A 14,663-nucleotide genomic window follows, 5' to 3' on the forward strand; every position below is an offset into this window, starting at 1 on the left:
TGTGTGTGTGTGTGTGTGTGTGTGCTTTAAAGTAAAAACCTGACCTGGAGGGACATGCAACATCTGGTCGTACGAACTTCTCACCCTGCCCACCTGCTCACCAACGACTGGAGAACCAATGGTGTTGGGCGCAAAGGTACAGCAACTCTTTCCAAGTTCTTTTCTGCCCTCTGCAGTATGCAGGTGCATTTGAGGCACTTTAAAACATTATGCAGCTATTTCACCACATTCTATTGAGATGCAAGGCCCTGGAATTGGTTGTATGATAGCCTAAAATGGGATACACACTGTAGCTCGTCTGTGACGGAGCTAGGAGATGATGCTGCTCTCAGCAGGCTAACATTAATTTGTCTGTTTACTTTTTATCTCTTGGTCTATGCAGTTAGCCACTCATATGGATACGGTCTCCTTGATGCCAGTGCTATTGTTGCGCTAGCAGAAACGTGGACCAGTGTGAGGCCACAGCGGAAATGTGTGATCACCATGGTCTCTGAGCCAAGGTTAGTACACTACACACGCACACACAGCTCTTTGAATTTATCTCAACACCCTGATTACAAGTGTCGACACATATTACAGCTGCCACATAAAATCTAGTTCACAATAAGGAGAAGTAATTGCTAATTTGTTCAAATGAATTTGAATGCAACCCACAGAACCTAAACCTAAACTACATTTTAGTATTAATGTTGTTCTGTTCATTCAAAGGATCCTCCACTGCCTCACTTGCGTGACAAGCCAACATTATTGTAAGGAAGTTGTATTTTACAAATTTAACAAACACCCTTACCTTTACCAAAAATGTTTTCATCTGTGTCAAAATGAAAATCTTTACTCACTTAACTTCTCAGACGGTTGGTTTCATGATAATCTGTTCAGCACAGCTAGCTGGTTTTCTCCATTTTGTGTTAATAAGGAAAACTGTTTACTGATAGAGCAGCAGGGCAGTCACTGGATCAATGCAGGTCGAATATTTCATTTTTTGCAAAGTGGGTTTTGAATTAAAAGTGTCAGCCCTAACATACAGCACAGGATATAAATAATATCATTGCTGATTTTACATACACAGATATGTACTCGTCATGGGGAGTACTTTTTCAAATTTTAAAACAGCTGTTTAAAGCTATCTCTGGCTCTGGAGGAAGCTTTTTTAAACTTTAAAAAAAATTCCCTTGAAGTCAGAATATCTCCTGTAGATTTTCATGTGAGTCCTCAAGCTTTATGGAAGTACAATACTAAATCACTGGAGTACCCACTTTACCAAAAAAGTGCCTCACTGACATTAAAAATTAGTTTTACAGGGGTGTCCTGGCTAAGATAGCAGCATCACATAGTGCACCGAGGTAAATAACCATATGATAAAACATGAAGGGATGAACGATTGAGTAATTGGAGAAATAATTTCATACTGATACAATGAGAGTTGTCAGTAAACCATTACAATAAACAGAAGAACAGATACACAATAAATACATTGTTATATACATTGTTTTGACGTAAACTCGGTGTGATTCAGCATGAGAACCTGGATGTTTGAGCCACAGTGAGCGATAAGAGACATTGACATTAAACTGGTCCGTAACAGAATGCAGGTGTAGGAGATGCTCCTGTATAACAGAGCCGTCATGCTTTGCTGCAGTGACACGTTATGTCTTTATATCCAGCTTGGCCCGGTGTGTGGGTGTGTTTGTGCGCCCCAGACGCTCGGCTTGAGAGGGAGCATTTAAAAGAGAAATAATAATATGTCAATTCATTTGTTGCTTTCGCTGTTAAGACACTATATTTCTCCTCAGCCATTTAATTCTTCCTCTCCTCGTGTCACAGTCTAAACACAGCCTGACATCTCCTCTTCATTATGCGCTCCCTGTCACTTCCCTCGCCCTGTTCGAGGTTTCTCTCTCTTTTACTGCGGCTATGAGACGCTCAGAGCAGATGGTTCAAGCGTCTGGGAGCAGCAGTCAAGGCAGGTTATTCAATTTACATTTAGGTGTTTAGCTAGCTCACTTATCCAGAGTGTCTTGAAATAAGTCGGCGGGTAGGGGTTCAGTGTCTCTCTCACTGTCAATCATATCCAGTGATTACATCTAACAGAATCTTGACAGTAGGATCCAACAGGACACCTTTCCATGGAAAACTACAGTACAACATACTGTGTGACAGTTAAATGTTATTCTGTGGGTAGAAAGACGTTTTTGTGGTTTTCAGAGTGACTGGAGTTTGAAGATCACAGTTTTTTTTTTCAAATGTTTTTGGTTATCGTAACCTTGTGTTAACATTTGGAAAATGGATTGTTTCTTAAAGCACAAAGTCATTGCAGGAAAGCTCCTGTAAATGTGTATGTGTTTAACCAAAAATGTGTGCTCACACTAGGTTCTAAAAGAGGATTTTGCTTGATTCATATTAGCATAAGGAATACATCATTTTGTATAACTACACTCTGAAGTTGACTGAAATTGGACGCTTTTCAATAAGCGATCTATGATTTAGATACACTAATCGACCAAATGGATGGCAATTCTTCAGGTTTGGCTGTCTCCCATTATATGTTGTGGTTTATGAAAAGCTTTATGAACACTGGATTAAAATGCATATGTGTGTCTGCCCAGGGTTATTGTTGTAAACAGATTTAATTTAAAAATAATTTAATAGAGGATTTTCCATTGTGATACGTATGGTATTGGTAGATTTTTCATAATGCATTAGACCAGATCTGCCGTGCGCCGCTAAAATCCAGGGGGTAAAAAGATATAAGAACCAAAGTTGATCATTTGTTCTCATTTACATGTTGATTTTTCATGGTTTATACGTTTATAGCATATACGTTTTATTTTTCTCTGTTTATGTTTATGTTTATGCCATGCCATTTACGTCTCTCAGATCTTAAATCTTCCCAGACACCTGTGCTGCAGTGGCCAAATGGCAATGATAAACAAACTTTAGAAGCCATTTGCATGTTTTTCTATTTCCTTCTCAGGTTTTCTGACCACCTAGATGCCCCACAAAAGACCCCAAACATGCAAAAGTTGAAGTGCTGCATTGATAATAATTTGCATCACAACAATAATGTGGCCAGTCAATGTATGACTCGTTGGCATCTAATGTAGAAAAGTGGTGTAAATTAACCTTTTGGACTATTTAAATATCAGGCGTCTATGTAGTCATTGAATGCATCGTGAACTCTTTATCCAACTGAACCTAGTGGGACTTTGACCTAAAACAGTGTCTCAGTTCAGTGATCGCAACACTTTGTGTCAGTAAAACCCTGAGTCTTCTTCCTCTTCAGAATTGTTGTGGATGTGTGTAATCTCCTAAGTGAGGGAGTTAAAAGAGGATGTTCCTTTACTTCCAGACGAGCCCGGTGCTACAGGTTGTGAGACGCTAATGCTGTTAAAGGCCACAAACTCTTCACCTTCTGCCGGCTTTCACTCAGGCCACAAGCCAAATGTCACACTCACGCAGTTATCTGGAGTGTAGCTTATCCCAAGCTCAGAACAAGCCAGTAATGATCTAAGCAGCAAACAACCTACAACTAATGCCCACCGCTGTCTTCATGTGTCTTCTTTGTGTTGTTTCTCATGTTTGACAGGAACATTGGCAGCCGTTTGTTGATTAACAAGACTGTGGACGCCTGCATCGGGACAGACAGCCACGTGACTTCATTAGAGCACGTCCAGGCACGGCTCACCCTGTCCTACAACCGCAGGGGAAACCTGGCAATCCACCTCATTAGTCCTTCTGGCACACGCTCCACTCTGCTCCACCCCAGGTACAAGTACACTTTCTCACAGACAATACAGTACAAGTTGGTAAACACAAACTGTTTACTAGGGCTGCACGATTATAGCCAAAATCCTAATCACGATCATATTGATCAATATTGATATCACGATTAATTATCACGGTTTATTTGTTGATTTTAACCAAAATACATTTTATTGTCACATAGGCTATTTATAACTGCTTTCACATCCATATTGTGCTACATTCCTCTTATGTTGAAGTTGTATGTTATACAAACTTACAGCTGCAACACGTAAATGAAAATTATCTGAAATAAATAGCCTAGGATATATTTAAAAACAAATGCATCTCTTAGGAAGCTCCTTCACTTGTTTTCAACAATTACTAATTAAAAGAGATAGGGGGAGAGAGAGGGAGTGCGGTGGGCTGAAGCGTATTCTCACAGAGTGACGACTGACTTATGAATGGGTCCAGCACCGGTTGAATGGCAGGTCAGCAGAGTTACACACGTACTGTGTATGAAATGTCTGTATCGTCACTCCGCTGCATTTTTATGAATTATGATATTCTGGCCATGGGTCACATCTGTCGCCCACGTCCAGCAGGCTCTGTCTCACACGGTATTACTCTACAAACTGAAGTTAGTGGCATTCAACAACTTCTTCTGTGTTTTTTGCCGTGGCTGTCTCAAAACAGAGTTACAAGCGTAAACACTGGTATGAATACAGGTTTGCCTATCATGCTTAACAATATACAGCTGTATTAATAACAATTTAAAACTGTGGACAAAAGTCAGACGTGTGTACCGGCGCTGTCGCCGCTGTATCTCTGCATGTTGCTGGGGAGCCATGTGTGAGTGAATTGGGGGCGGGGCTGCAAGGAGAGTAGTAGGAGAGATACAAATATAGGCACGGCGGAAATAGGTCATGTAATGCAAAATTAAACCATATCAATATAAACAACATTGCTTTGTTTGTGGAGAGGCAGCGGATGTAAGGATGTTAGGTGCACCACTGCGACCTAGAGGAAAAATGTTAGTTAGACTTTGACTTTGACTTCGACTTTGACTTCTCTTTATTGATCCTTTTGGGATGACACCCTAAAGCATTTTGGTTGCACTCTAAAACCCTGTGAGCTAACAGACACAAACTAGTACTGGTCACTGCTGTTGTCTGAAAAACAACACAGACGGGACAAAATGTTGTGTTTACTGCTAAACTGGTAAACGACCGATGTATGACAGACGTATGACCGACTGCTATCTGTTGTGTAATTTTCCTCATGTTACTCTGTCCTCTGTGACTGTCTACATCTAGAAACTAGAAACCTGCGCGGTGCAGGGAACAACTCATCAGACAGTGGTTTACAGAGCGATAGATTGGCTTTGCAAAAAAAAACGGAGCGTTCTATGAACGCAATGGCACATTTCAAAATATCGCTCGATCACACAAAATTGATCGTGGGAAGCCAAAATCGTCATTGTGATGTGCACTGTTTACACTCCTTGCTTGTGGTTTTTCTGCAGGCCCCATGACTACTCGTCAGAGGGATTTAACGACTGGGCTTTCATGACCACCCACTCCTGGGACGAGAACCCCACCGGGGTGTGGACACTGGAGATTGAGAACGTGGCAGGTGCCAGTGACTATGGTAAAGCATCATTGTTGTTAAGAAATTCAAGAATGAAACATTTTGGGTGGATTTGTCTTCATGTTTTTGTTCATATCTAGAATTTGGTGTTGTCCAAGTTTATGTCTTGAATGATTGAATTGAATTTGATATAGGGTAACAACTTGTGATTATTTTAAGTATTGATCAAATGTGTTGAATTCTTTCCAAATTAATTGGATAATTGTTTTTTCAGTTAATGTCTGAAAATATTAAAAGATGCCCATTCCAAGTCTCAAGGACACATCTTCATTCAAAGTTTTTGCTGTTATGTCTGTTATAACTTTCAATATGATAAATTACTAACTAATCTTAACTTCAGCAGTCTTTTTCTTTTGGCATTCTTGCCTTTCTTTAATAGTGACATTAGAGATACTGACAGGGAACACGGGGGGAGCTAGGCAACGAGTGGATTTATACAAGGGGCACCTTGCGGTCACGTGTTGCTAGGCCACGAGGGTGGCATGTAATGACCTTACATGATGTTAATCAACACGCACATTAATTTGTTGAGTCTAGAGTTCAGCTCAATGGATAAGGATTCAGTGCCAGGAGATCAAGTGGCTCCGGTGTCCAAAGTGACTGTGCATTTGTTCTCTTTATAGGAGCTGTGAAGCTAACTATGTACAGCTCTGCAGCAATCAGTTAATTTTATAGCAGGGAGAACGACAAAGCAGTGAAGTGAATACTTTACTCTTTCTATTTGCGCTTGTATCATCCACCCACAACAGTCTGCATCTGGACTCATCGTGTCTACACACAACAAGGTTTTAGGAAGTCAAGAAAACCCCAGAAAACAGATCTAGATAGATGCCTCATACCTCCCTTGTTAGCAGGAACTGATTTACTGAAGTTGAACCTCTCATAAGTCCCCACACTTGAATGATTCTTCAGAGATGTGCACTTTATAACACTCGTATCAGGCACACAGTGAAATCATGCTGTCTTTTTGCGGCTCATTTCAAGGAGTCATTTCCTCTCATTTTATGCAGATATCCAAGAGTCTGCAATGAGAAGAGGATACATTTGCAAAATCCACCCTAGAGAATGCCAGAGCCTTACTGTTTTTGACAGGCCTACTTTGTCTCCCAGTTAATATTTTTTTTTTTTTCCTAAAATTATAAATCTCTTCTATCTCTCCACTCAGGCACACTGACCCAGTTCACCCTGGTGTTGTATGGCACCGCCTCAGCATCTTCCAGCTCCTCTGACAAGGCTCAGCCTGGCAGTGACAACTGTAAGACCTTGGACCTGAGGCAGATATGCATCGGTAAGACTGGTATCTCTTATCCCCAATTTGTTCCTTACATAAAGTCACTGTCACAACAGCTGGAGTGGGGTAATTACTGAGTCATGTTGATATGTGACAAGTGATGTAGCTGGGATATTGAGAGGTGAACAAGATAAAATATCCCGTGTGTGCTCAGCTGCCTCCCTTTGCATTGCATGTGTCTATGCCAATTGTGGGCATACTTTTTTTTTTTTTTTTTAAGTTACACAATGATCTTATTTAAACTCGTCCTGCAACCATCATGTCATTATGGAGTTTCAGCATCCTTATTAATTTGAAAAGATCTAACTTGTGATGAAATCAAATCAAATTTCACTGCAGGGCCTTTTTTAATAACCTCATTTAAATTGAATGGCGTCCATACTGCCGTCTCTTACCTACTCCATGTGCTGCTATAGGCAAGGTCTCAAGACACTGGCTGAAGTCCGCTTACATGTTTTCTGAAACAGGTACAGTCTGACCCCTACAGACTGTCAGAGGTACTTACATATCGACTGACGAGATCATATACGGAGTCATTAGAGGGTGAACTGAATATCATTTTCATATTTGATTATAACATGTTATAATTATCAGATGGTAATCTACGCTCTCTGACTTGGGGCTCACAACTACAGTTTTCTCTGTTTTTGAATAAGTTAACAAGTGCAAGTAAAGTAAATTAGATTTTGTTGGCTCACACTCCTGTTTTCAGCTCTGTTACCCCCCACCACCCACAGTCTGTTAATTGCCATTATAGGCAATGGTCTGCATCTGAACCTGCTGCATATGGAAATAGCTCTGTTGACTTAAACATGCTGCTCTCAGCATATCAATTGCAAAGCTTCTTTAATCATCAGTTTTCTTAGTAAGCAAAAGTAGCACTAACAAAAGTAAAAATGGGGACTTGAAAGCAAAATTGCCAAGAAACTTTGTCTCACATTTTCCAAGATACCAAACAACCCATGGGGGACTTAATACAGAAATGTCCGACATAACGTACTAACCTATGTTAGCTGTGCACTCTGAGCTTCGGCTGTCTGGGAAGGAATCCTGGTTTCCTGTTTTTGGGTTGTCTGACTCATATAACAAGTATAAAAAGTTTTGTTTCTCTATTTTACAGAGTGTAACGCCGGCTACTACCTCTTTAAGCAGGGCTGTGTGAAAGAATGTCCAGAAGGCTTCTCAGTGGGCTCCCAGCTGCTCAACTACACAGTGGGAAACTTTATACCTCCAGCATCCGTCCCAGCCTGCCTGCCCTGCCCACCGCCCTGCCTGACCTGCAGCAGCCTCAGCCCTATGGCCTGCCTATCCTGCCCCCCCCACAGCTCCCTGGACCCCAACTCCGGCACCTGCCTGCACCTTAACCAGTACATGCGTGAATCCCCTGGCAGCTTTACGGTGGGCCAGGGGAACCCGGGAGTGCAGCCCCAGCTCAACTCTCGGCTGCCCATCACCGTCGCCGTGCTAAGCTGCATGGCCATCATTGCTACCTTCGCTGGCACCTTCCTGTTGCTGCAGCTGCGCTCAGGCGCACTTCTCAAGATGCCGTCTCTGGAGGCTGGCGGCGGTCTCGGGGGCAGTTTCAGCCTCGGGGGAAATAGGATGGTGTCGTACCGCGGCATTCCGACAGTGTGGGGGGATGATGGGGTAAATACAGACTCCGATAACGAAGAGTTTGACGTCCAAAATGAGAGGACTGCCTTCATCAAAACACAAAGTGCTCTTTAATGCCTCCCCCACATCCATCTCTCTCTCTCTCTCTCTCTCTCTCTCTCTTGCTCTCTTGCTTTTAAAGTCTTCTCACCCTCATTTGTCTGATATTTCAGGGCTGTGCTAACTGCGCTCTCACAGTTCTTTCTAGTTTTGTTTCGCTTCACTTTTTTTCCTGGCTCTGTCTAACCAGGTTCTTGCTTCAGGATCTGCTGTGGGAGACCTGATGGTAAGGCGGTGTCTGTCAGAGCTCAGGATGGTCCGAGCTTGGCTCTGTTCACACTTGGGCGCTTTTCTATTAAACTGGCTCTTTCCCTCCTCTTGCCCTCAATCACTAACGGTGTCTGTTTGTGTGTACAGAGTCCATTTCCCCCTTCAGCTTTTTTTGTTTTTTTTTACAGTAAACAAACGATTATTTGCTTCTCTTTCCCCTCTCTTTTTATCAGTGCAGTAGCCAGATGAGATTGTTAAACGTGCGGAGTAAAGATGTGTGTGTGAATGTAAGCGTGAATCTGATGAATGGTGTACTGCCCTTTATAGAGAACCTAAAGCTGTTCCTGTCACATTTAGTACTCTAACTAAAAAGTGATAGCAAAAAATTGTATTGAGAGGCATGAAATCGGATTAAGAAACATTGATCCTCTGAGTGTAGTTAAGTGACATCAACGTTCAAAAGCTGTTCGTACCACTTATCCGTTGTGAGTCACAGTGTATTTTAAAAATGCACAAATCAACAGCATAATAGTTGTCGTGAAAATGTCCAGACTTTAATGGTTTAAGATAAACAAAACCAACTGTCTAAGATCTTCTCAGTCGTCTATTTATGAGACATTATTTTGAATTTACTTTCAGCAAAATCCATCTTTCACACAATCTTTTTTATCTGTACAGTTTTAGTTCTAGGTGGGGGAGGGGGCTTTAGTTCTCTTATTATACACTCAATCTGGAAAGATCTCTCTCAGCTCTGGCAGAACAAACAGAGTTACAAACGTTGCAAATCTTTTTCAGCGACTCAAGATTCAAGATAGACTTGATATATCCCGGTTTACAAACTATATGTTCTCCTGCACTCATCACCTCCCCAGCCATCACATGGAAGGGTGACAAAAGAGTCAGATAAATAAAGATAATTAAAAAACACACACACCCACACACAAACACACAGGCTACTCCATCAACCCTGAGGCACAACCCTTGCAGGTATATTTAATTCAATTTCCGTGTTTGATGTGTTCAGCTGAGAGAGAAGCAGCCAAAGTGCCAATGGGACCCAGAACAATATGACTGTTGAGCACAAAAAGCAGCTGGCAGGTGTTCAGTTACTCGTGATTGATTCCTTCACAGCAGACGCTGTTAACAATACAACAAGGCTTTCCTTTTGGTCAGAGTACTACAAACGTACATTAGACGCATGTTATATCATTGTTTGTGTGTGTTTGTGCGTGCGTGTGTGTGTGTGTGTGTGTGTGTGTGTGCACACGTCTGTGTGTGTACACGCATTGAGGTCTAGAAATATGTATCTGCCCTCTAAAGGGAAGGTTTCCTTCTTCTCACAGTCAATGCTCTCTTCTTCAAATCTTGAATGCTGTTTAGAAATCGAGCGCGAGACTCCACATCTCGACAGTCTACTCTGTATTTACCCTCCAGTCTTCATTTAATCTGAATTTCAGATGATCTCTTCCGCATATTTGCCAATTAATTATATTCTGAATGATACTCAGTAACTATTTATTCTGAGATATTTTAATCATTCCTTTAGGGAAGATCGTTTTAAAGAGAATCGTTTTCTCCAGGGCTGGTTATCATCTAAAAATGTGCATTTCATCATACATTGATCGTTGTTGCAATTATTTTCTTTTTCATTTCCAGTACAAAAACGGTGGAGCTTGCTGAGAAAGGTTGTCATGGTGATGACATGCATACAAAAGTGCAGCTGCTCATCCATTTAAATTTTTTTTTTTTTTATCTACCTCTCGTAACACTCAGCAAGGTTTCATACGCCGTTAGAGGAACTGTTTAATGATTATAGAGGTCAAATTATGTATGTCAGATATGAAAACAATTTTCGAAAAAGATTTTAGGAGAATAGGCACGCAAGTCAAATTCACGTCTTAGAAGAGAAACAAGCAATTGTGATTCAGAAACTGTAAAGCTGCTGTGTAAATTCTAGTCTGCTGAAGCGCCTATATCTCCTATAATGTATTGCCTTTAGGATCAGCATTCATGGGCAGGCACATCTGGGCTTTAAAACCTGTTATTGAAAATAGAATTGGTAGAAGGATTGTCCATAGATCTTATTGGTTAGCGTTTAAGTGCTAAATCAACTTGAAATTGTTTGGCGTGTTTTTTTTTGGCTCCATCAGAGGTGAATACCTTTTTGTTCATAAGTTTATGTCACTGACAATCAAAATATTTCCTGATTTGAGTGCACAATCACACACAACTAATTTTAATTTAACCACTGGTTTTGGAAGGCTTTCTCAGAAGGTAATCTTCATAAATATTCAGAGTTAAATGTAATTTATATTGCCAATTGTTCAGAGAGAAAGAGGAAAGAAAACAGAGAATAAAGAGTTTCAAACCAGTACATTCCAACATCCTGTTCAAACAGATAGGTATGTATGCTCTCAAACACTCAGACATCGCACTGAGCCAGAAAGCTTAATTCATCTCAGATGCCCGGTGCAGGTGTACATTTTGCTTATCGCTACAGTTTTAGTCAGGAAACACTAAAATGGAATGGAAACCAACCTTGAGAATGTGGCTCTAGACGAAGTGACCTAAAAAGGAACAAAGCTAATGTTGCTGCAGAATGCAGTTGCTGTGCTGCATTGCTTTGTGTACATTTGTGCCTACTGCCTTTTAGACTTCGACCAGTCTCAGTTTAAGAAGGTTGCGCATTTAAAAATGTAATAACTACACCCTTAGATTTGAACCACAAAATTGTTTTGACTTCCCAGCTTGGTGTGAAGTGTGTAAACAACAGATAATGGGCTAATGCAGTCCTTAAAATTTCTTCCATAAACAATTTTCTTAAAGTCTGGATGCTAAGAGTTTGATTCTTTAGAAGAACTTTAATGTGGAACTCTAAGCAATGCAATTAGTATTGATGCTCAGTCTTACCAACAATGATCCACTGTGCTTCTTCCCTTACAAAAGATTCATATTTCTCCCAGAAAGAATACTTTCTTCTCAAGTTCAACATTTTGGGGGTGTTCAGACAACTTTCTGTGGCCTCTCGAGTACCCACACAAAATGATTGATTCATATTAGCTTGATGTTGGATTCACTACAGCTTGACAACTCAGAAACCTTTGGGCATTCAAGTGTCCAACATTTAAGAAAACCATGAATGCTTGCAGCATTAAATAGCTATTGCTTCTAAAGCACAGGGAGCTGCTAAAAACCATCAGCTCCTTACAATGCAAGAATGTGATGGAAATTACACACTAAAAAAAGGAGGTTCTTTTATTGTGCCAGAAAGCAGCTCATCATCATCATCATCATCATAAGGTGCCACTTCACCGGCCCTTAATTGTGAAGCCTTTTAATATAGAAAGTAATAGGAATGTTACAAAATCAATCAGCTTGTCGCAAATTGTCTCCTCTGGCTATAAAGAAAAGACTCCCTCATGGGACTGATGGAGGCTTTTTTTCTTCATATAGCTGCTTTTTTTTCACGTGGAGCTCAATGTTGCTTCATTCCTGCCTTAGGATGTAGTCTTAAGTGATCAATATGAAGTTGGATGAAGTTAGTAGGAGCAATATCTTTGGCATAACCAAAGACAATCATTTTAATGCTGTCTGTTTAGTGTTACAACGTGCTGCTTTCAGGTTGTCACAGTCCATCGACTCCCTTCACTCGTATTCAAAGTGTTTTGTTGACATCATTCTTTCAAGATCTGCAGCGACACCCTGTATGTTCAGCAGCTGTGGAGGGAGGAGGTAGAATGTATTCCATCTCCATTAACTTAAGGGCTGAATCTGATCTGCATGTGTCTGTGTGTGCACATACTTGTTTAAGTATAAATGAAATGCTTTGATATTGAGGAGGGGGAGGGGGGCAGATAGTGGAGGAGCCCCCTTAGACGACTTTGTCCTCCTCCCGCTTTTTTTTGAGGTTCCTGGCCTGTTGCTGCACACAGTACCTTGCAGATTTGTGACCTATGAATAATGTACAATAATGACTATCTTACATGGGACATCACTCTAAAATAAGGCCTATTTTTGTACTATATGAATGGTGCAGTGTAATTTTCTTGTAATGTAAAGATTTTTTGCTTTTGTTTTTTCCTTTTTATTTAATTGATGTCAATTATAGATTCTACTAAAATAATAAAGATCTATGCAAATTTGAATGTGTTATTAACTTAAATGCTCTTCAAGTAATTATGCTTTGGTGTAGCTATAAAAACTGCACAGTGGTACTCAAATTCCTTACTTAAATAAATAAATGTTCCCTGTTTTAGTTTAAACTGTCCGCATGTTTAAATGGGCTTTTACTAAAAACAAAGTACAACTTAGGCTGATGGGTCATTTTGCAGGTATTTGGTCATAAACCAAAGTTTTGAGCAAGTTAAAATTACCTGATGATGGCGCTAGTTGTAAAAGTTAATGGGACTACAAAACCTTTTCTCAGAATGCCGCACTTATATGCCTTTTAACCTGTGTGAGTCTTATTTTAATATACCGCTACCTTTTGAAAAATTTCCTGCATGTTTTTCAAACATAGGTTTCTCTCTTGTGTGGGTTTTAATGTGTGTTTTCAAGTTGGATGTCCTACAGAATCCTTTTCCACAGATGTTACAAATATATGGCTTTGGTTGTGTGGGAGAAATGTTTGTATGTAGCACTAATTAGCAAATGTTAGCATGCTCACTCACTAAACTAGGATGCTGAACCTGGTAAACATTGTACCTATTTAGTATCAGCATGTTAGCATGCTTAGCATTTAGTTCAAATCAGCATTGTAGCCTGTACAGCTTTTTTTTAATTTTTTTAAGTTTTTTACATAATAAATCCTAATTTGAACGGTTACAATACAGGTGAGATAAATGTAGATGTAAAGTTCAGAGTAGTTTCCTTTGAAATGTAGAAGAACAGAAGACTAAAGTAGCAGAAAATGGACATTGCAGAGTTAAGTGTAGGTTACTCATAATTATATTTAAGTAAGGTACCTGAGTAAATGTAGGCTTCTTAGTTGCATCCCCCAAACTATAGCTATGAAAATAGTTTTCTTCAACATGAATGCTGCCATTGAAGTGACAGCACGTAAATCATTTCGTCAACTAACGGTGACATTTTGGCATCGTCCAGTAGCACAAAGCATTATTCACTGTTGCTTCTACACAGTGTCTGCTGCCATAGACTGTAATAGCTAAAAGGTGATGTGCAACTGTTTTCTGGATACTACACCTACACATGAAGGCAGACATTTCCTCTGTGGTCTTTAAAACCAGTCTGAGTTGTGCCACATTGTTCAGTGTATTTCCGTCCCTTCGTCTCTCTGTTCTGTGTAAAGAGTGTATTTGATCATGTATGGCTGGTGTAATTTCAGCAATGAGGATGCATCTAACACTAACCAAGTCATAGATACAAGTAATGAAGTGAGACCGGGTTCACGCTGTGATAAAAAGAAAATGAAAAGCTTTTTTATTGATTTTGTTCAACAAATACCCTCAGTATTTTTCACAGTCTATTGTGGTCTAAAAGTGATAAGCATTAAACAACAACACTCAAAGAAGGTTTTAACACACTGGTCATTTGCTCAAAGTTAAATAGCTTTGGGAATTATATTTTACACAGTATATTTACATTTTATGTGCAGTAGCATGAACCTGCACATGCACATAAGTTCACTTCCATGAATGTTGGGCCCCATGACAAAAAAATCTATTTGGGTTAGTTTAATAATTTTATATTAGTTTTTTACTTATTTTTTTGGGGCCCCTGTCAGTCATGGGCTCTTGGAATTGTCCTAACGTTCCCCCCTATACGGCACCCCTCCCTGCTCGCAACAGACTTTCAGGTCACTGATGGGAAATCTTGATGCCACACTGCTACAATAACCTGCTCACCAGCTGCTCATATGGACATTTATAACATCAAGACATTAAAAGCCACTTGATAAAGCTTTTTTATGTTAATTTATGTTGAAAATACAAGTAATCAGTGGTGGAAGCTTGACCTTGAAATACTCATTACAAGTTAAAGTCCTGCGTTCAAAACTACAGCAAGATGTACTTAAAGTATTAAAAGTAAAATGGCTCCT

At 40.1% G+C, this 14,663-nt stretch overlaps 1 protein-coding gene across 4 annotated transcripts in view; it reads left to right on the top strand.

Annotated features, from left to right (window-relative positions):
* Positions 1 to 11,971, top strand: part of furina (furin (paired basic amino acid cleaving enzyme) a) — a 70,906-nt gene extending 58,935 nt beyond the window's left edge. For 3 of the 4 annotated variants that reach the window (XM_034879038.1, XM_034879031.1, XM_034879048.1), the window contains exons 11-16: positions 33 to 136; positions 383 to 500; positions 3,587 to 3,766; positions 5,267 to 5,391; positions 6,557 to 6,679; positions 7,803 to 11,971. In XM_034879038.1, coding sequence (XP_034734929.1) covers positions 33 to 136; positions 383 to 500; positions 3,587 to 3,766; positions 5,267 to 5,391; positions 6,557 to 6,679; positions 7,803 to 8,410 — 1,258 coding nt within the window. In that variant the 3' untranslated portion in view covers positions 8,411 to 11,971. The remainder of the gene's footprint in view (positions 1 to 32; positions 137 to 382; positions 501 to 3,586; positions 3,767 to 5,266; positions 5,392 to 6,556; positions 6,680 to 7,802) is intronic. The other variant, XM_034879056.1, reaches the window with a different exon arrangement.
* Positions 11,972 to 14,663: the final 2,692 nt, after the last annotated feature.

Source organism: Etheostoma cragini, chromosome 1 (assembly GCF_013103735.1).
Source record: "Etheostoma cragini isolate CJK2018 chromosome 1, CSU_Ecrag_1.0, whole genome shotgun sequence".
Taxonomy (NCBI): Eukaryota; Metazoa; Chordata; class Actinopteri; order Perciformes; family Percidae; genus Etheostoma; species Etheostoma cragini.